The following is a 21,054-nucleotide window of genomic DNA, read 5'->3' as shown; positions in this document are numbered from 1 at the left end:
TTTGCCAAACCAAAACTGTCATCAGAAACAAAAGATTTTCTCCACGAGATGTGCCAGACAAAAGGAGATCGAATGTGAACTCGATTGATGATGACAACTTGAGAGTTGAGAGCGACGATAACGAGTACGCATTCACTGTGGGCAGAGGAACTACAGGTGGGATGATAAATGTGTTAGTTGGAGGGAACTCTGTGCGAATGCTTATTGACTCTCGGGCAAGCACTAATGTGATCGATAAAGGAACATGGGAGGAGCTAAAATCCCAGAAGATTGAATGCAAATCCTATAGGTGCAAAAAGAAGCTGTATGCTTATGGGAGTAGTGTGCCTTTAGAAGTTGTCGGTTGTTTCGAAGCAAGAGTAGTCCTGGGTGACAAAGTTTGTGAGGCAGAGTTTGTAGTGATTGATGGGACAGGACAACCCCTATTGGGGAGAAGTACAGCAATCAAGCTTGGAGTGCTTCAGATGGGAAGTTCCATAAACTCTGTAAGCAGTGACATTGTAGAAGAATTCAAAGATTGTTTTACAGGAGTAGGAAAGCTAAAAGGATATCAGCTTAAGTTGCATATAAAAGAGCACGTGGCACCTGTGGTTCAGCCTCTGCGCAGACCACCATTCAATCTTAGAGACAAAATCGAGAAGAAATTAGACGAACTGGAGAACACAGACATCATCGAGAAAGTAAACAGTCCATCTCAGTGGGTCCGCCCTGTAGTTGTAGTCCCAAAACCCAATGGGGAAGTGAGACTTTGTGTAGACATGAGACAAGCAAATTGTGCGGTAGGACGTGAACGATACCCCATTCCAACCATTGATGAAGTACGTCAAGACATGAACAATAGTAAAGTGTTCAGCAAGCTGGACTTAAGATGGGGGTACCATCAAATTGAATTATCTGAAGAATCCCGTGAGATTACCACATTCATCACACACAAAGGTCTGCACCGATATAAAAGATTGATGTTTGGGATATCAGCAGCTCCGGAGAAATACCAGCAGGTTATCCAGCAGACATTGCAAGGTATTGGAGGGGTACACAATATCTCAGATGATATTATAGTGCATGGTGCAACACATGACCAGCACGATGAACGCCTGCGAAAAGTGATGATGCGTGTACGTGAATGCGGCCTTACCCTCAACTTAGAAAAGTGCCAATTCTCCATGAGTCAGTTGACATTCATGGGCCATGTCCTGTCAAGTCGAAGAGTGGGTATGGCCGCTGACAAAGTGAAGGCAGTAGTCGAAGCAAGAGAACCAGAATCGGTTTCAGAAGTCAGGTCATTCTTAGGTCTAGTAAATTACAGTGGAAGGTTTATTCCAAATCTTGCGACACTGTCAGAGCCACTGCGAAGACTGACAAAGAAGGATATTGTGTTCCAATGGGGATCAGGGCAAGCAGCAGCATTTCAGAAGCTGAAAAATGAACTGGCTCGAGCAGAGGCTCTTGGATATTACGACAAAGATGCTGAGACTCGTGTAATCACTGATGCAAGTCCTGTGGGTTTGGGCGCCGTTCTTGCTCAGAAGCAGCAAGGAGAGTTCAGGGTCATTATGTATGCTAGTCGAAGTCTAACGGATGCAGAACGCAGATACAGCCAGACAGAGCGCGAGGCGCTGGCGATTGTATGGGCTTGTGAACGGTTCCACACTTACCTATATGGGATCAAGTTTCACCTTGTAACTGATCACAAGCCTTTGGAATGTTTATACTCAAAGAAGTCGAGACCCCCTGCCCGCATTGAGCGCTGGGTACTGCGGATGCAAGTTTTTGATTACACCATTGAATACAAGCCTGGTAGCGAGAACATAGCAGATTCCCTGTCTCGACTGAGCTGTTACCACAGTCTGGACGAGGAGAAAACGAGGAACGTTGCAGAAGAATATGAACGGTTTATAGCCCAGACAGCCACCCCAAAAGCCATGACAACACGAGAAGTAGAGGAACATTCCCATCGTGATGCTGAAGTGAGTGAAGTAAGGCGATGTATTCGTGAAGGTGTCTGGAACAACAAAGAATGTGTTAAATATATTCCAGTAAAAGACGAACTGTGTGCCATCGGCAAAGTTGTTTTGCGTGGAACTCGCATTGTTATTCCCCAAACTCTTAGACAGCAAGTACTAGCTGTTGCACACGAAGGACATGTTGGAATTGTTGCTACGAAACTGAGACTGAGGACTAAAGTGTGGTGGCCCGGTATCGACAAAGACGCTGAACAATATGTAAGGTCGTGTCATGGATGTCAAGTAGTTGGACAAGCAACTCCACCGGAGCCTTTGATGCCTACTGAGCTGCCGCTTGGCAAATGGCAGGACTTATCCTTGGATCTCCTGGGACCGATGCCAACAGGAGAGTACCTGCTTGTTGTCATTGACTATTATTCTAGGTACTATGAAGTGGAGATCTTGATGTCAGTTACTGCATCCCAGATTATCTCACGCCTCGAGACGATATTCGCTGTTCATGGCCTGCCAGTAACCATAACGAGCGACAACGGACCACAATTCCAGTGTGAAGAGTTTGAGCATTTTCTTGTTGATAATGGTATCTTACACCGCAAGGTTACGCCACAATGGGCACAGGCAAATGGCGAAGTAGAGCGTCAAAACCGAAGCCTACTCAAAACCATGAGAATTGCACAAGCAGAAGGAAAAATTGGAGGAAAGAGCTCGTTCATTACCTCGCTACATACAGAACAACGCCGCACACCGTCACAGGAGTTTCCCCTGCGGAGTTATTATTTGGTCGAAAGATCCGCACAAAGATGCCTGAGTTGCGCGAAACTACCGTAAATGATGATGAGCTACGAGATCGCGACTGGGAAAAGAAAATAAAAGCGAAGATATATGCAGATGAACGAAGGGGTGCTCAACCCAATGACCTTCAGACTGGTGACCAAGTGCTTCTAAAGAAGAAAAAGTCAAACAAGTTGTCAACCAAATTTGAAAGTGAGCCTTATGAAATCATTGAAAAGAAGGGCAATAGTGTTGTGGTACAGTCACCTGAGAAAGTTCAATACCAGAGGAACGTCACAGAAGTAAAGAAGTTTACCCCCAGAGATGAACAATGTGTTGACAGTGATCATCAGTTTGAGTTACAAGAGGACAATGAATTAGAGCAGAGGCCGCAACGGGATAGGCATCCCCCAGATCGCTATGGTGAATGGGAGTAACCCAGAAAGAAAACTGACATGATGGTAGCCTCTTACAATGGAGATAAAGACATAGCTATGTAAAGCAAAAAAAAAACAAAAAACTCTGGACATAGTTGCAGTTGCGTTGATCGTATGATCTAGTTTAAGATTAAGTTTTTCTTTTTTTTTCTGTTAAGAAAAGAAGGGATGTTGTGTCGGTCACATGACCTGAGGAGGTAATGACACGTGGAGCGACGAGCGAGAGAGGTTGATTGAATTTGTTTGTTATCAGTTATCTTATATGTGATTAAAGAGACGTAGTTACGGACAGAATACAACAGTAGGCGACGAAACAAGATTCGGTGACTAATAGACTATATTTACAGGCGCTCTGCTTCCGAAAATTATCTTGATACAGATCTTGTTCGGGAAATAGGTGGCTAATTCGTATCAAAGAGGAAAACAAAAAAATCTGCCCTTTGACATTGCTGTAGAATGTCTACCAGTACGTATGTATTTATATATTGTTATTAAAACCTACAAAATTTTTTCAATTTTTGCCGGAGGCTTAGTCCAGTCATAACTATGGTCCAGATAGGTTTTAAACGATTTTATCTTTTGCGGCTCTTGTTCTCCCTTGTCCTGGTGTACAATTATTTACTGTTCATTCTCACTGAGAGAATGCGTGACACTTCCGTTCTAAGTCACATGTATCAGATTTGGCGGGAAACTCAGTTTTACAGTCAACATGGCGTTCAAGCTGCCATCCTTTGGTTTGCTTGGGCGTCCTACAATTGGAAAGCAACGTTCAGTTTTGGACGGCTGTAAGCCTGTCTTTGCTTTACTCTAGCAAGACAATTTTCGGTAGCAGAGCGCCTAAAGAAATTCTCTGCGAACCTTGTTTCGCTTCGTTTAGCAAAATACCATAAGCCGGGAGTTATTGGTATTTTGCGAAACAAGGCAGCTAGCGAGAAAAGTTTTCGTAGAGAGGAAATAATTTCTTGTCGCGTCTGAAAGTCTGTCTTTGCTTTATCTAGCAAGACAATTTTCGGGAGCAGAGCGCCTAAAGAAATTGTTTGCGAACCTTGTTTCGCTTCGTTTCGCAAAATACCGTAAGCGGCCGTTATTGGTATTTTGCGAAACAAGGCATCTAGCGAGAACAGTTTGCGAAGAGAGGGAATAATTTCTTGTTGCGTCCGTAAGCCTGTCTTTACTTTATCTAGTAAGACAACTTTCGGGAGCAGAGCGCCTAAAGAAATTGTCTGCGAACTTTGTTTCGTTTTGTATTTTGTTTCGCTTCGTTTCGTTTCGCAAATTACCGTAAGCCCGGAATAGGCTGTAAGTACCATTGAAGTGCTCAAGTGATCGTAGAAAACCTGCAGAGCTAATCGAAAATAGGTTATCCACTACCCTAGTGGTCAGTTCAATTGGCAGACCCCGAAGCAAATGAAGACTCCCTCCTTAAGTCTACGTGTAGCAGGTAAACTTTTCTTTCGAGTCATTATATCTTTCTCTTACACACCAATTGCTGTTATTCCTGATGTCTATTTCTTTGATAGCACACTTTTACAACAAGTAAAAGAGAGAATGCCGTCACTGAGAACGCAGAACCATCATTACCGTCGTTACATCCCGAATTTTGCCAAAATTGCCAAGCCGATTTATGAACTGTTGAATAATATCAAGGAAGGTATGAGGATGGAAGAGGGTGGGGTCAGTCAATTGGATGGGGGTGGGGGGGGGGGGGGGAGGAGGATGAAATTTATAGAGGTAGAATTTAACAGGGTAGAAAAACAGGAGAACTAAGTATAAAGAGCAAATAATGGTTCTTGGCTGGGAGAGAATGACATAGACTCCAAATGGTGATTTTATGAAAAAGTAGCAAAACTTTTCAAGTTGCTTAAACAAAACTAATTTTAGCTCCCAGGCAGTCAGCCATCTGAAACTGTTACTAAAATCTCTAATTTTATTTTCTACAGCATGAATGACTGAAAAATACAAAATGAGTTTTTTTCTTCCTTTCTCTCTCTCATTTCACAGAGCCACTCTTACCATGGTCCTAACTTAAATAAATGTAATCAATCATATCATTTGAAACAAACAATGACCACAACTTAATTAAATTGTGCTATCACTGCTCAGAAACAAAGCAAGCAGAAGTGACAGAGCATTTTGACAGAATTCAAGGCTTGTTTCTTATAATCAGACTGATCAAAAATGCAGACTGAAGTGACTTTAGCAACAGCTATAACAGTTATTTGTGCTGGCATGATTGGTCTAAATGCATAACATAAAATGAGTATACCTCATATAGAGCTGGGGGAATATCCAAGGTTGTGATCAATTAAATTTCTTGCTTAGATGCAATAGGTCTAAGCCCATCAGGTAACTGATTTTCCCCAGGAGCTTAAACTGGGGGATACCCTTAGATATCATCCGAGTGTTCCCCAATTTTCAAACCTTGCATCCATTATGACAAATCTTCTTTTAAAATTTCAAGGTGAGAGAGAGTTTTCTGTTATTACAAAAGAAGGGAAATATTTGTTCCTCAAGTCCTACCAGAGAAAACTCTTAAACATCCTGCACAGTAACAGTAAGCTGATCACAAACATTTTTTTACATGGCTTGCAAATATTTGAAGGATAATAAACATGATAGCCTCTATTTTGCACAAAAATATGCTTGTATATTTGTTCTAGGACACAATGTGTTCATTAAAGCTCACAGTTTTCCTCCAGCTTTACTCTCACAAAGCTGTTCATATCTTGGAACTGATAATTGTCTGTAGATATGTATCTGTGCATATTATTCACGTCAATTAGAGGCTACTGTTTAAATGTAACACCATCAAGAAAGTCACTATGCTTCTTCCCCCATTTTACCAGTGCAAAAAATATCACAAAATAAATGTCTGTAGTTTCCTCATTTTTCTAGACATCACTATTCCACTAACTCTGAAACATGTTATGACAGCCACAATACTTTTTCTTAGATGGCACAATGGGACATAAATGTTGAACATTCGGATCATTTCCAATCTGGAACTGTTATAGTCTAAAAAGCAATAAATATCTTTTGTCCTTTTCAGTCAAATTTGGTTGTGTTGGTAAGTAATGTCTTTCCTCAACAGAGGTTTAGAAATGTCTACATCAAAGGGAGAGGACAAATTAAGATACTTCTACAGCCAAGTGGACCATCCTTTTCTCTGATTTTCTTAAATTAGTAGCAAGAGAAAATGTGCTCTGACTCATAAATTAATTCTTTTACCACAGACAATAAACTCCTTAAGTATATAGGAAAAAACTTTGTCCAATTTGGATAAGACCTGAAAGACAAACCAACCCAAGAGGCTGGCAATTTTGTAAAAAAAAAAAAGAGTTAAAATTTGTAAATTAAGTACACCTGTGTCTAGCAAATCAAAAGTCTGTGTGATTTGTTCAATGCACCAACACTTCTTTATTGCATTTAAAATTTTCATCCAAATGTGTCATTTTTTTCTTCATGAAATCTTGTCTTCAGATGTGCAACATAATTCAACTATGCTTGTTTCCCTAATTGCAATAACCTAAAAATATTTGAATTCTCAAAATAGAAAGAGAAAAAAACTAACAAAAATAGTATTTTACATTTGTCCACAATGCCAATTTTTTCATGAATCTCCTTGAATAGAATATTTATAGCTATTCGGTGCTAATTTGTAGCTCTTCTTTTCTTGTCACTTGGCACAGAGATGTCTAAACTGAGTAGCAAGATCTCAACACATACTTTTTCTGGAGTAGTTTAGCAGGAGTGTATAGCAGCAGCAATCAAGCTGTGTGTGCAGCCCACTACAAGTCCATTGCAAAATGAAGGGTGTGTAACTATTACATTGAACATGCATGTTGTTTTTGTTTCTATCATTGGTGCATGCATTTTTTTAATTGAATGTGCTGCCTTTTGCAATGGAATGCATGCACAGATCAATCGTGGATGTTACAAGGAGCTTCTGCTGAACACTTTACTTAAAGTATTTACTGTGAGCACCATTCTGTAAGGACCAAGCTTTTTTACTTTCCCCAGTCTTTCTTGAACCACATCTGTGTTGTTTCCATTAAATTTTGTCATGGGCTAACAAACTTGGTTCGCAGACAACTTGAACGCTATCTGAACTGTGATCCATTTTACCACAACTCCAAAAAAAAACCGAAAACCTCTAACTTGTTTTCCTGGCAATCTCTGAAAAATTTATCTAACATCTTAGAGCATCAAAGCTGTGAGGCCCATAATGACTGCCTAAGATACTTTCAATTGGCAGCCAAGAAGTTGTCACAAGAACACAATTTTAAGTAATTGTTGTGTTGCAATGCTTCATTGCCATCTTGGAGTGCTTAAATGATAACACAACAAGACTTTTTATGATCTCCCACTTCTGGAGCACCAGCAGGTTGTTTGAATTTACGCCTGGGTTCTTCTACGCTGTTATTAGTTACATTGTTTGTGTCAATTATATTACTCATGGGAACTGTTTCAGAAGAGACATGCAGTGTTGCTGGAGTATCATTCTGCTGTTGCAGTTGAGGTATCCGTGGATTGGGTGTGTACTTGGCATTTTTAGCATCAGAAGACAGTCTGACATCTGATGGTGAAATTACTTTTGACTCCTTGATATCCTTTGCTGAACAAACAAATGAACACAAAAGTTTTACAAATTCAAATAATACCAACTAGACATGTATATTCACTGGAACTTTAAACTGCATTAGCATCTCATCCACATTAAGAATCATGGGCTAGGAGTGGTAGCCTTGATAGTTTTGTCACTTTTGATGGTATTTAGGCATACATGAATAAGACAGGATAACTAGACAAATAAGCATCACTTTTCTGAAAGCTGAGAACATATATCAACCTACCTAACTGTTGCAAAGCAGTATCTGAAATTTCCCGAGAATCTCTTGACTTCCTTTTGGAAAATGAATCTTGGTAGCCTGATGTATCAGAAAATGGCACCTGGGTCCTACTGCCTGTACTTCCAGATGATCTTGGTACTGGAGGAGCAGCTCTTGTCTTTGTGGATTTAGGCATAGATGTGACAGTCTGTGCTGTTGAATTAGAGTTGGCACTAAGCTCTGATGAAGTTTTGCTTGCAGGAGTCCTTTCGACCTTGGATGCAACAACTCCCTGACTAGTGTGATTAATGTTTACCATGTTATTCTCTTTTGTAGCTTGTTGTATTCTTGGATCCACCGGAAGTTGACGGCGACCTGAAGGTGGCTGTGAAGGAACTGCTATTTTCTCTGAGGGCTTGGAGTTTGTTTTATCTTGTAATACATGCTCTTTTGAATCATTTTGGCTATTGTGTTGAATCTTTGTTGTATCAGTGCCCTGTCCTGGCACAGTTGCCTCTCTCCCTTTTGGAAGAAGTTCTCTAGATCTTTCACTTTTGAGATGTTCAATGTGATTCTCTGTGCTAGATAGAGTTTTGTTCCCCTTTTCATTATTTCCTTGTTCTACAACTTTCACATTGATAGTATTTGTCACAACTGTCTCTTTCACTTCTGAAGTTCTTTTGTATTTCACTGTTGTTGAATTTTCAGTGACCTCTTTCCCATAAGTACCAGCACTTCTCTCGTCAACCTCTGGTCTTGCTGGTGAAGGAGATTCTTTTTTAGGTAGAGTGGTATCTTCTATACTCAAGTTCAATTGATTTGATCCATAATCTGTCTTCTTGTCCTTCTGATTAAAAAAAAGACCACATTTGTCACTGAGCAGTAATGTCACTAAACTTAACCCTAATCTAGCACTAACCCTAACCTAACCCTAACCCTAACTAATACTAACCCTAATATAACTCTAACCCTAACTATAACCAAAACTCTAATATGACATTAGCAATTTAACCCTAAACCCTAAATGCTTTGCCCCCTCTTTCTAATAGTTACTCTTATATAATATTTTAACTTCATTTGATTTTGATTTTATTTGATTTTGATTCTATTTTTTATTTTAATAACATATAACATATAACATATATTTTTTACAATTTAAAATTGAGTTTAGGAGCATGCTGTTGTTACAGAAGTCGCTCCCTCAATTTTAACACCTAACTTTTATGTTCATTTTACACACTCATCCCCACCCTTGCATACGCTTTGTTCCTTTTTTACCCACTGATCACGTGATTGCTCATCAGTGGAGTGGGAACCCACTTTCATGGGATCCCATACATCAACACCAAGGGAAGCCACAAAGGTTGCTAGTGAAACTACTGATTAATATATTTAATACTATACAAACTCACACAAACATCAAACTTCCAGGTGCGTAGCGTCCTATACTAATATACGCACATGGGTACTCGAGGTAACCAGAAAATTTTGAAATTTTTAGCAATTGCTTCTATTTTTAACATTTTACTTGTACGCAACAAAGATTTCGTGATGAAAACACCACTTTGATTAAATTCTAAAAACAAAAGCTATACCATGTTCTAACTTTGTTCTTTGCTTGTATTCATACAAACTATTTCGAACAAGAAATAAAGAATGCAGTATTTTTCGCTCAGTTTACTTAGGTTTCTAGATCATATGTACTTGTGCGTACTTGAAATAATGACCACACTACGCGCCTGACTTCATGGCAGTGTTCTCAATACATTTTCCATGGTACTGGCAAAGACGCTTTGTTTATTAATCAAATTCTTCTTAGCTTGATCTTCCCTTTGTTTGCATGACTTTAAATCAATGTTTGATTTATCCATAATACTGTAATTGTGACAACTGTTATTTAAAATTGGATTATTGGATAATGCATTTCAAGAGTTTTCATAGGCTCAGCCATCATGGGTTAAGAACAATTATACCATGTGTGTGCATGAAGACAAGTTAAACCAAAAATGGTTTTGTTCATTGTAACATTTGGCTAGTTCTTCCAAACTAAAACTGGGAAGATTTATCAATATTTTTGGGTGTTTAATAAATTAACAATTATTCCACTTGCACTTGTTGGATATGAGACAGTTATAGCCCACTTGGCCACAAAGGCCAATGCATGCAAGTGGAATAATTGGTAGTCACTCTCAGAGATTAAAAGATTCATACTAGGTAGGTGGTTTTCATTCAATCTAAAGGGGGTAAAATAATTTCTAAAGATACTGTGGTACTGCAATGGTGAGGTTATTAACAAGATAATTTTAGTTTTATCAACTGAATTGATCAAACCAACTATTTCACTCCATCTCCCTGTTGAAATTTCCTATAATTCTCAGAGGCACAATCAGCCCAAACTATCATATAACCTTGACTCCACTCTAATTTTATTTCTCATATTTCTTTTGAATAAACTGAGCTGAATTACCGCAATGAGGAAGGCCAGTTCAGGATGTTGTCGAAGAATTGCTTCTGCCTTGGCTTCATTCTGAGAAATGGAAATTTTTTCTTTGAGACTGGATCGTTTGACAGACAACCTACAAAATCAGGAAAAGTATTATTTAATTTAACAATGAATGAATATCAATTTCATAAGAAAGAAATGATTTTGAAATATAATTAACCCTTCAACTCCTTGAAGTGATTAACATGCAACTTCTCCCTATAATATCCATACATTGTTCAGTAAACAGGTAATGAGAATACTCAAACTTATTAAGGTAGAAGTTTTTATCTTGATTGAACACCAAATTCTCATAACCAATTTAATAGGAAAAGTGTGACAGCTAGAGGGGAGAATTAACAATCAGATCTTGGGAGTTTAAGGGTTAACATGCATTTGTTCCCACCCAAAAACTCATGTAAAATAGTACATAACAATGTCACTACTTGTGCTCAATATAACTGCAGGGGTTTCATTAATTTTTTCAGTAGGAGGGCAACTGGTTTTCACAGGCGGGCAAAACTTTTTGAACTAAACTTCTTTATAAGATAAACCTTCCTCCAGATTGTTAAACCAGGTGGGCAAAACCGTCCTTACAACCGGTCAATTTGGCCAGTGCCCGGCCCTTAATGAAACCCCTGTAACTGCATAGTTTCAGCTTCTTGCTGAGTGTTTGGTAATGAGAAGAAACACCCTATCCTGTACATGACTTACGATCTTGAGTTGTTTCTTTTTCTCCTCTTATTTTTCACTTTAAACTTGTTTGTCTTCATTTTGCCCTTAAGATCAATGATGAACTGCCGCATGTCAGCATCATCACATAGATCTAATGTGTCAGAGAATAGATTGCCAATTAGACTATTAACAAACAAAGAATGAAAAAATGGCAAAATTACAACCAGTATGTTGCTAACCTAATGGAGTTTCCCCATGAGGTGTCTTGCTTTCTAGATCAGATCCATGCTCTACGAGTAGTTCAATTGCTTTTTCCTAAAGATAGAGGACAAAAGCAGAAATTTGATAGTAACCTTTGTGTGTTGAGCACAACAGAGGAAATTTCTCTTTGTACAACTGCAGGGTTGCAACTAAGAAATTGGGCTGCTGGCTGAAATTTCAAGTGAGGTGACTCAAAGATAGCATTCAAAATACATATGATTGTAAGTGCATACCATGAAAAGAACCTGTTGTGCTTTACCAAACCATTGTCAGCCAAAAATGCAACTGACAATCACCACTTTTTCATTTAGTAAATTTTCCCAACGGCAACCATTAAGCAACAACCCTGAAACAGCCCTTTTGAAAAAATAGCAAACAATTGGTTCACACATCATCAACTGCATTTTCATTAAGATATGAGGAAGTTTGAGAGGATTCACTAGAAGTAAGAATTTCTCTCGACTACACCTCAGCCAACTCTTAAGCATCTTTGGTGCTCTCCAGCTTCTCACACGCTCCAAATCTCAATGAGCCCGAGCTCAAACATGAGTCAGTTGTTAACTGATGAGAACAAATTGCTTTCAACTCATGTGTCTCACAAGATGAAACCAAAATATTTACATTTCCCCAGCAGGCTGCAGCATGAATAGGTTTCCACCCATCCCTGTCCACGACATCTACATCTGCATCGTTCTCAAGTAAGAATTCTAACACTTCTTCATAGGCATTAGCTGCTGCAACATGTAGCTGCAAGTAAAATGAATTATAATCATCATACTGTCATGACATTTGATAATAAAATTATAACTAGTATGGGTAAGAACAGTTATGCATGTCAAAGTGAATCGTTTGAGCTTAAGAGTTCAACCAGTCCAGGTGATGGTCCCAGCGAGGGTAGTTTGATAAAGGGCAGTTATCTTAAACTCCCAAAAGTGATTATGCTGTTACTTCTCCCTACAATATCCATACATTATCCAGCAAACAGGTAATGAGAATACTCAAGCTTATCAGGTAGAAGTTGTTCTCTTAATTACACACCAAACTCTTGTAACTAATTTACATGAAAAAAATGTTTTTAACAGAGGAAGACATTGTCAAGTTTTGTAACCGAAGTTTAATCTCAACAGGAAATATGCTTATTTCACTGAGAATTTAAATAACCAATGTACGAAACCTACAGCTGTTGCGCCTTGCATATCCTTGATTTCCAGGTCTCTTTTCTTTTCAATTGCATCTTTAATATCTTCAAGCATCCGTTTCTCTCTTAAGAGAGCAAGTTCATTGATCTTATCTTCATTAAATCCTGAAATTTTGATAAGTGTATCATGCTGTTAAACTTGTGGTAGAGTCATGTGAACACTAACCCTAAATTTGTTACTTCAGGTTATCATTTGATGATTAGTAGGCAGAGGGATATGGCCAGCTGTCAGACCATTTTTGCTATCTAGTCTTTGGACCAAAAATTTTCTAATATTGAGACTTGTCATTTTAAGAAATATTTTTTTGGTAAATCTGAATAGTTTGTCAGTCAAATGTTCTCAGTATGTTTTGTAAAGACTAACGGGCTGATGCATGTTTTTGATTTAGTTCATGATAAAAATAGCTCACCATATTTGTTCATCTCTTCATGTAAGAACTTCTTCAAGTCATCATCTTCTTCAACCAAATCAACAGGCAAGTTTCCATCAGCATTGATAGAAACAACATCAGCACCATTTTCAACTAAATACTGGACCATCGAATAGTTTTCACATGCTGCTGAAGCATGTAAAGGTGTCCACAATTCACGGTCTTCTGCATCAATATTGGCACCATAACCCACAAGAAGTTCTGCTATCTCATCACACTCATCAATGCAAGCCTTGTAAAATTGTACAAAAAAAAATTCATCACAATATGGACAATGATTTATTTTATGGACTTCCTATTAGTTTTTGTTTTCAAATCAAGTAACTTGGTAAAAACACATATTTTGTCCGACAATGAATTAATGGACAGTCAATCAAGTACTTGTAATTCAAAACAAGAAAACATTAATTGCATTTTGTCAAAATCATTTTTATTTTCTAAAGAGCTGGAGGGTTGAGACATAAATTCTACAAAACAAACATCAACTGTCACTTTCCAACCTCCTGTATGACACAAAAAATCTTAAGGTACACATATTACATTTACTTGGTGCTTTTGATAGTTAATTATCGCCACTGTCTTTGATAAGCACATATGTAGAATACTGGAGACACCACCTAGCCAGTTGAACCAAATACAGTTATGAGGCGAATTTCTCTGAGCAAGGCAAGAAAAATTTCTTTGGTAACACTATAACGCAAGCTATGATTGACATAAAAAAAGCCAATTTAAGCTACAAGATGCAAGAAACCTTGAGTCAGAGGTCATATCTCTTGGGTTTATTATTGCCCAAAAATATCAAGAGTTCTTATCTAGTCGACGTCTGGTCAACATTGAAAGAAGAATTTTTTAAAATTGCACTGTCTCGTGTAAACACCTCTAGATCACCCTAATCAGCAAACAAATTAAACAATGAAATTCCAGCTGAGCATAGACACACAAAATGGCTTCATAGTTAGAAATCTAAGCGAAATAATTCTTTGTTACAGAAAAAAAGCACTGATACTAAGAAAGCTGCCTTGAAATTTCCACCAAGACAGAGGTTAGGCTCTCAAAGTACAGTAATATTGAAAACTGAGATAAAAAAAATCTGAATAAACGAAAAAGCCACGGCTCAGTAATTTGTCGTAATTACTTTTTACGTCAATCAGCCAAATATTCAAATTTAATCTGAATCATACTTCTAAAAGTCGTCGTAATGTAATCAGAAATTAAAATTAGGTTAATCCTACGAGCCACCAACCGGAAACCCCGACTAAAAATGATTTGATCGTGTTTTGAAAGAAATAAAGTGCTTTTTGCTTCGCCTAGGTCAATCAATTTCATGCCATCTCCAATGTGTGTCATATTTATCAAAAACGTCCAAATAAATTCATCAATTCATGTCTTACATTACAAAAGTGTACACTAGATAGCGAGACAATATATTGTACAAAAGAAAACAGAGAAACTCTAACTCATCAATATATACGAGGAAAATTAATTTCTAGTGAATGTTATGTTCCAACACGATTTGGCTCAATTGTAAAACAAACATCAATTTTCTGATAGCGAACAAAAATAAACACAAACACAGTTTGAAGATTAGTTGTCAAATATTGCACCCAATCAAGTTCCAAAGCTTCTAAACAAGATCTTTACGTTATTAGAGCCGCATATTCATAATGATAGATCGTGCATGGAACTTCATAAACTCTTACTTGATGTAACGCAGTTAGTCCGTCGTCGTTAGCTAAGTTTGGGTCAACTCCATAATCAAGCATCCTTTTCACTGGATAAGAAACATCAATAATTTAAAATTTCACTATATAAGGAGAATCTGAAGACATAACTACGATCGACAAACAAAACTTCAGGGTGCAAAAGCTAGGCTGTACCAACCTTCATCGCAATCGCCTCGAGAAGCGGCTTCCAAAAGGATAATTCTAGCTTCGAATTTCACTGGTCTTGCTCGTTGAGGTTTCTTTTTAGGTGGTGGTGGACCATATTCTTTATCTTTCTCTCTTTCCCATCGTCTCAGTTGTTGAGATCGTCGCTTCTTTGCGAGTTCTAGGCGATCTTGCACGGAAAGTTTCTCGACCTTCGGAATTTCACTCACAAGTTCTAAATGATCCGCCATTACAAAGCGCGTGTGACAACACCGAAATTGACACCACGCGTAAAATCACCGCGTTTGTTACAGTAACATTTGCGCCATTGATCTCCACCGTTTCGGCCAAATCCGTCCGAGAATTTTTGCGACCTTTCAGAAGAAGTGTGTTGTCTGGAAAGTTTATGCAAATCTTGTGTTTGGTTTAGAGGCGAGCCATCATAATGTATTCCACCTGCCATATAAGGAGAGAGGATGAAGGCGATTCACAATTACCTTTCTAGCTACTTCCGGTTTTTTTGTAATTTCCTGTTAGGTTACTAAATTTTCGAGATGTTTCTATGCCCGTCAGATTTCTATGATGTCTAACCCTCACAGTGGGTAATAAAGCTTACTTCTACTTTAAGCGAAAAATGTTCAAGGAAACAACTGAAATTACACAAGTGATTTTACGGGCGATGTTTAGAATTGTCACCATCCATCTCTCAGGTAAGATCTTTCTTTGACTCACAGAGTTTTTACTTTCACTTACTCCTTATACTTTTCATTTCCATATTTTAGAAACCTATTTATGGGACAATTTTGGCGAAACACTCTCTAATTGGTGTGTTCTCAAAAATACTTCAATAGAATATCTGTAAACCCCCCAAAAACCTCGTGTTTTTCTAAACCGGAATCTGTCTGCTGCATTTCCTATTTTCTAGGAAAGAGAAACCGTCATAATAATCACATATAGGGTTATCAAAAACAAAAGCAAACAAACAAGAAACGACACAAAACGGTGACTTCCTTCCCAAGGTTTAACCGGAAGCTCCTATCTCATCAAACGTAATCATGCTTGCGTTACAGTACTTGCGTGACTTAAAAAATCCAGAATCATGTTCTCAAAGATTTTCAAAGATCAGTTAGCCGAGAGAAGAAGTTACATCCTGTTACTGCAGACTTTTTGAACGAAAAAAACGGTAGTAAAGCCGCTAAGATATATGTCGCTGGAGCAGAACTCAACTCAATCAGAGAACGCTTGAATGGAAGTAAAAAGAAACAATACGCGTTTGTTTTGAAAGTGGAGTGGTCCGGCGGCTCGAGTTGTAACATCTGGCGGAGCTACAATTATTTCTTTGAGTTTCAATGCAGGTTATTGGATTCTTTTCCTGCGGAAGCCGGCTCAGTTAGAGGATTTGCAAGGATTATTCCCTACCTCCCAGGTGTGGCTATAACATAAGGCAAGTGAGCAGCCAAAAGGGGTCACAATTTGTTGTTTGGTTTATCTATACGTTTTTACATACAGGCGTCTTATGAGGCAACAAATTTTGATAGCATGTATCACATTATTTCCGACCACATGATAGCCACTGACATGATGACTCGACAGCCGTGACCATTGGTTTGGAATAGCTGTTGACCCTCAGGTAACACACCCGATTATTTTTAGTTCGGATAAACCCAAACAGTTCCGAGAGGACACGGACATGTTTTCACGTGACGCTAACTAGGTGTACGAAATCTCTAAAATTAGCCACTGATGAGGGAAATTGATAATATTTTAATGTAAATTATTTCCTTTCACATTATAATGTCTATAATGTAACTAGAGCTCGCGTGTGTGGAAATACTCTATGGTACAGTGATAAATGTTAAATTTAGAAATGATTCAATGGGCACATTTCCGTGACATATTGTCGCGAAGGGTTACTACCAAGAAGTTGGACGTGTGGGAGCATTTTAATTGAGATAGACCTATTTTTTTACTTTTAGGGAGAAAAATCTTGAGGAAAAATGACTTAGCTCCTGCAGAAGAACGAAGATCGGACATAGAAAGTTACGTTAAAATTTTGATCAAACTTCCACCGAAGATTTCACAGAGCAGTGTGTTCTTTTGCCAAAGAAGGGGCACAGATCCAGAACGGTATCTGCAATTCCCCCAAAGAATTGATAGACTAAGTGGTGATGAAGAGACATGCACTTCATTCAGTGACGTTTCTAGTAACCAGGAAGGGAAGAATACACGACAAACCAATGATTTGCTCAAAACTAACCAAGGAAAAGAAGACTACGCCGAAGTTAGCTACACAAATCTCACATTCGAGGCATCGGGAAGTATGGAAAGAGAGGGGCCAGTCAAAAGCTAGGTACCCTGGTAATTACTACTCCATAAATGCTACAAGTTCCATATAATTCCAAAGGTCAACACATTTTACTTACTAATAAAATGTTTGAGATGGATAACAGAGAGAGAGGGAGAGAGAGAGAGAAAGTACAGGGACCACACAGCAGTCTCAGTAGTCAGGGAAACAGCTGCCTGTTTCCAGGTTTCCACTTTCCCCTTGTTTTTAATTACTGAAAGCCTAGCACAGGCTGATTAACAAATAATCATATTCACAACGTTCAATCAGTTTTAGTATGTTCTTTTCAAAATGAATGTTAGCCACTTCCAGCCCATTTTGAAGCTGTCCAATCTGTCATTCCCAATACTACATTAGTTAATGCAGCTGTCGGTAAATTTGATCCATACAGGATTAATTTTATCTCAGTAAATTTGATCTGTACAGGATCAATTTTATCTTCGTACCTGTGTTGCATATGACATTATGAAGAAGAAATAGAGGACAAGATTGTTGAATAACAAGTTGAGAAAAAGGTCCCTCTGGGATTATCACAGTTTGTTTAGTAATAATGGAAAACATTTAGCGCATTAAATAGGGAATTACAGTGACTTTAAAATAAATTCCTTTATTTGGTTCCCAAGAGTCTGACAGGAAAATAAACAGAAAATTTGTTCTAATCATAATAATTGCAGTTCAACGTCTATTGACTATAATAAAAAGAAATTATATACAAATGACTCACAGGTCATTTTTGTTTGGGTGAGTTTTTTTGGCATCAAAACTATACAGTTAATGTTGACCATAACTAGAATCAAGCAATAAAATGACACAAGAATGAGAAGCAAACTTTAAAGGAAATATCTCAATGAAGTTTGAATTTAGAGTCTATTATGTGAACCAAGTAGCATGAAATTGAGGTGAAATTAATTTTGCAGCTTGGTGACATTTTAGTCCTTTGTAGCCACAAATTTTTGTGCTTCAAGAAAACTGAAATTTCAGCTAGGAACTTATGTTTGTGATTTTAAATCCAGGCAGTAGATTCCATGGAAAGAAATATTATATGTTCATATTTTCAAACTTGTCAAGTTGTTCATAGGGAAACTACATATTTATAGTGGATTCATGAACAGATAGTTTGTAAAGTTCTGCTATGAAGAATAGAGTGACACTTTGTTTGTAAGTGAAGTTTTTCATTTGACTTGTTCTCATAAATTTCAAAGTATTTCAATTTTTGAGAACAAGTTTTCAGCAGAACAAGGACACCCTTAAAATTTTCATGCTACAAAGCCATAAAACATTACCTTTAATGAATGACACTCCTTAAAATAATAGTTTTATAAGAAAGAAATTTCCAGAAAGGTAAGAAGACAAAAAAAATGAATGAGTATGGGTATAGATGGTATACTTCACTAAACAAGAATTTCCAATGGCAAACTTGAAAATATTTGGATAGATTTTTAAGGTTGCAAAAGAAATGATTTCCTGAACAAGGAATTAGAATTTTGTTTAATATTTAATTGTCAATAAAATGTGTTTACTCTATTCCCAGTGGGCATTTCCCAAACCACCCATTAACAGTAACCATATGTAATCTATGTGAAAAAAAAAAACATAAATTGAATTGCTTATAAGAGCTTTTCCAGTAGAAAGAAATTTGAATTACAAAGACTTTCCAAAGCACTCATACCTAATAATTAACAATACTTATCATTCTCCTAATTCATGCCCTGGCTTAACAGAATGAAACATGGTAATTACATCCATTAACACATCTGACTACAATAAAACACTCTCAATGTAACTTACATCACCTGATTTGACAGTGTCATGTGGTTTATGATTCTGAGCATTGATTTTGTTACTTGAAATAGTTTCTGCAGTGATTTATATTTCCAGATCTAGTCAAGTTTGTGTTATTTCTACTTGATGATATAAAAAAAGCAGTACATAAAGCCATTGTATTCTTTGGTGCAGGTGGCAATTTAATGTTTGTAATAACTTATCCATACCACAATGAAAGCCAAATGCATTTATTATTTTTAATAGCTTGCCAGTTCATATTTTGTCTAATTTAACATCAGTTTAATTTTCAAGGGATTTCACAAAACACAACACATTCTCCTAATACGAAGAGAAAAATAACAGTGCTATGTGAACCGCAATACGGATTCAACAAAATGGAAGAAAATGAACTGTCACTGAAATGCCATGGTATATTTACATATTAATGGCTGGTTGCTTTATGACCAGAAAATTTTGCCTATTCATTGTTAGAACTTTACTTGGGTATAACTTTTTACATTCTGTTTTTAATTGAGCACACATTAAAAGGTTGCACTTTTAGAGAAACAAAAGGCTTACGGTAAATGAAACTTTTGTTCAATGCCTTTTCCACCACTGAATTCCCAATTGATCCACTTCCTCTACATAGAATTCATCAAAAAAATCTCCTTGTAACCCAACTTGAAAATGTGGTGTGCCATGAGGCGTGAGTTGGTTCAAAATGTGTAAATGAGACATGATTTTTCTGTTTTTCAGCATTCACCATTCAGTCATGAGTTGTTCGTTAAAAATAAAGGAATTTATGAATCACTAGAAAACCTCATCCAATTGACAATTATTTAATTCTGAGTGATTCAATGAGCACAAACTTCATTTAAAATCAGCCTGATGTAGAATGTATGTTACTGACCAGCAAACAACAACAGCGATTTAGAGAGAAATTTTGTGAATTGAAAATAAGCCGTTCTTGATTCAGTAGGATCCATTAGAGATACCGCCTCTGGATTGACCACAAAATTTCTAACACCTCTAACCTTCTGATTTCGGTGGTGTTACCCAGCCATATTTCTCATGCGTCTTCACTAATCGTTTATAGGCAGATTCTGCCTCTTTCTTAGAGAATGCCTTTTTAGTTGATCGGTCGATGCGTCCTTGACCTTTCACAACGGCAGCAGAGAACTGCAACACTATTGCCTCTACTGTGTATGCACTGCTCCATCCTTTGGGAGTTAATAACTCCATACAGATCGCCCCACCATCTAAAACGAAGCCTCCTTCGATTCGCGGTGCAGAAACTCGCATGAACGGAGGCGCGAAGGGAAAATTATCGGGAAATGTAATATTCAATAGAATGAACTTGGTTCCGGTTTCAACCATATCCCTATAAAGCAAACTATCTGTGTCGATTTTGTATAATTTCACATTCCATTCGTAAAGATTATCTTCCACTAGTTCTGCTGAAAACAATTTGTTGTCACAACGCACAGTTACATCGTGAAATTCTTTCATGAGTCGCTTTGCTCGGACCCTTTGAGCATGAGAGGAAGACATTTCATTTACATCATTTGTTTTCACACCATTACTCCCTGTGGTTTTCGCCGGCAAAGAATTCAGGTGTCTTGTTTCTGTATTGCTCTCTTGAGTTAGATTGCTAAATTCCCCATCCTTTCTTTCGTTCTTAAGGTCTGAGTTTCCCTTTGATTTACACCCATTCTTGTCGCTACCCTCTCCATTGCGTGATTCACGTCTAACCAGTTTTCGAAAAACGGACGCCATTTTGATATAAGTCCGCGAGCAAAATTCGAAGAGGACAAAACAAACACCCGCTCCTGGCAATTATAGGCGCTCGGAACAAAACAATCGTAGAATTGACTAAGTTGTACTTCACTCTGGAGCTAAAATCTAATTGATTCCTGTAGTGACATTGAAAATAAACACAAAAGTGAAGACACCGCATACATCGTCAGAGACCCCCCGATTTTCGTCAACAATAAACGTCGTGCAGTGGAGCATAAAAGAATTGTGGGAAT

At 37.7% G+C, this 21,054-nt stretch overlaps 3 protein-coding genes across 4 annotated transcripts; 1 reads left to right on the top strand and 2 right to left on the bottom strand.

The window, feature by feature from the left end:
- Positions 1 to 5,079: 5,079 nt before the first annotated feature.
- Positions 5,080 to 15,448, bottom strand: LOC111343251 (uncharacterized). 2 transcript variants are annotated; one of them, XM_088753492.1, is made up of 10 exons: positions 14,930 to 15,448; positions 14,749 to 14,819; positions 13,028 to 13,280; positions 12,598 to 12,722; positions 12,041 to 12,166; positions 11,398 to 11,473; positions 11,198 to 11,309; positions 10,469 to 10,577; positions 8,026 to 8,845; positions 5,080 to 7,787 (listed from the first exon to the last, which is right to left on the bottom strand). In XM_088753492.1, exons 1-10 carry the CDS (start codon positions 15,165 to 15,167, stop codon positions 7,501 to 7,503), a joined length of 2,217 nt encoding a protein of 738 aa, XP_088609618.1. In that variant the 5' UTR covers positions 15,168 to 15,448; the 3' UTR covers positions 5,080 to 7,500. The 2 variants fall into 2 exon arrangements, with proteins under 2 accessions (XP_088609618.1, XP_022806145.2); XM_022950410.2 differs by having other exon boundaries at positions 8,026 to 8,848; positions 14,930 to 15,442.
- Positions 15,449 to 16,005: 557 nt separating this feature from the next.
- LOC111343258 (uncharacterized) lies at positions 16,006 to 18,784 on the top strand (the record flags this gene model as incomplete). Its single annotated transcript, XM_088752849.1, has 2 exons — positions 16,006 to 16,342; positions 16,893 to 18,784. Coding segments are annotated over 2 exons (711 nt in total), but the record flags the coding sequence as incomplete, so codon positions are not given.
- LOC111343260 (ubiquitin-conjugating enzyme E2Q-like protein 1) lies at positions 17,848 to 21,025 on the bottom strand. The gene has a single exon (XM_022950417.2). The coding sequence runs from the start codon at positions 20,798 to 20,800 to the stop codon at positions 20,054 to 20,056; it is 747 nt and encodes a 248-aa protein (XP_022806152.1). The 5' UTR covers positions 20,801 to 21,025; the 3' UTR covers positions 17,848 to 20,053.
- Between the last annotated feature and the right edge of the window lie 29 nt (positions 21,026 to 21,054).

The sequence above is a fragment of the Stylophora pistillata genome, chromosome 3 (genome assembly GCF_964205215.1).
Source record: "Stylophora pistillata chromosome 3, jaStyPist1.2, whole genome shotgun sequence".
In the NCBI taxonomy this organism is placed as follows: Eukaryota; Metazoa; Cnidaria; class Anthozoa; order Scleractinia; family Pocilloporidae; genus Stylophora; species Stylophora pistillata.
This window is presented reverse-complemented; position numbering and strand designations above follow the sequence as displayed.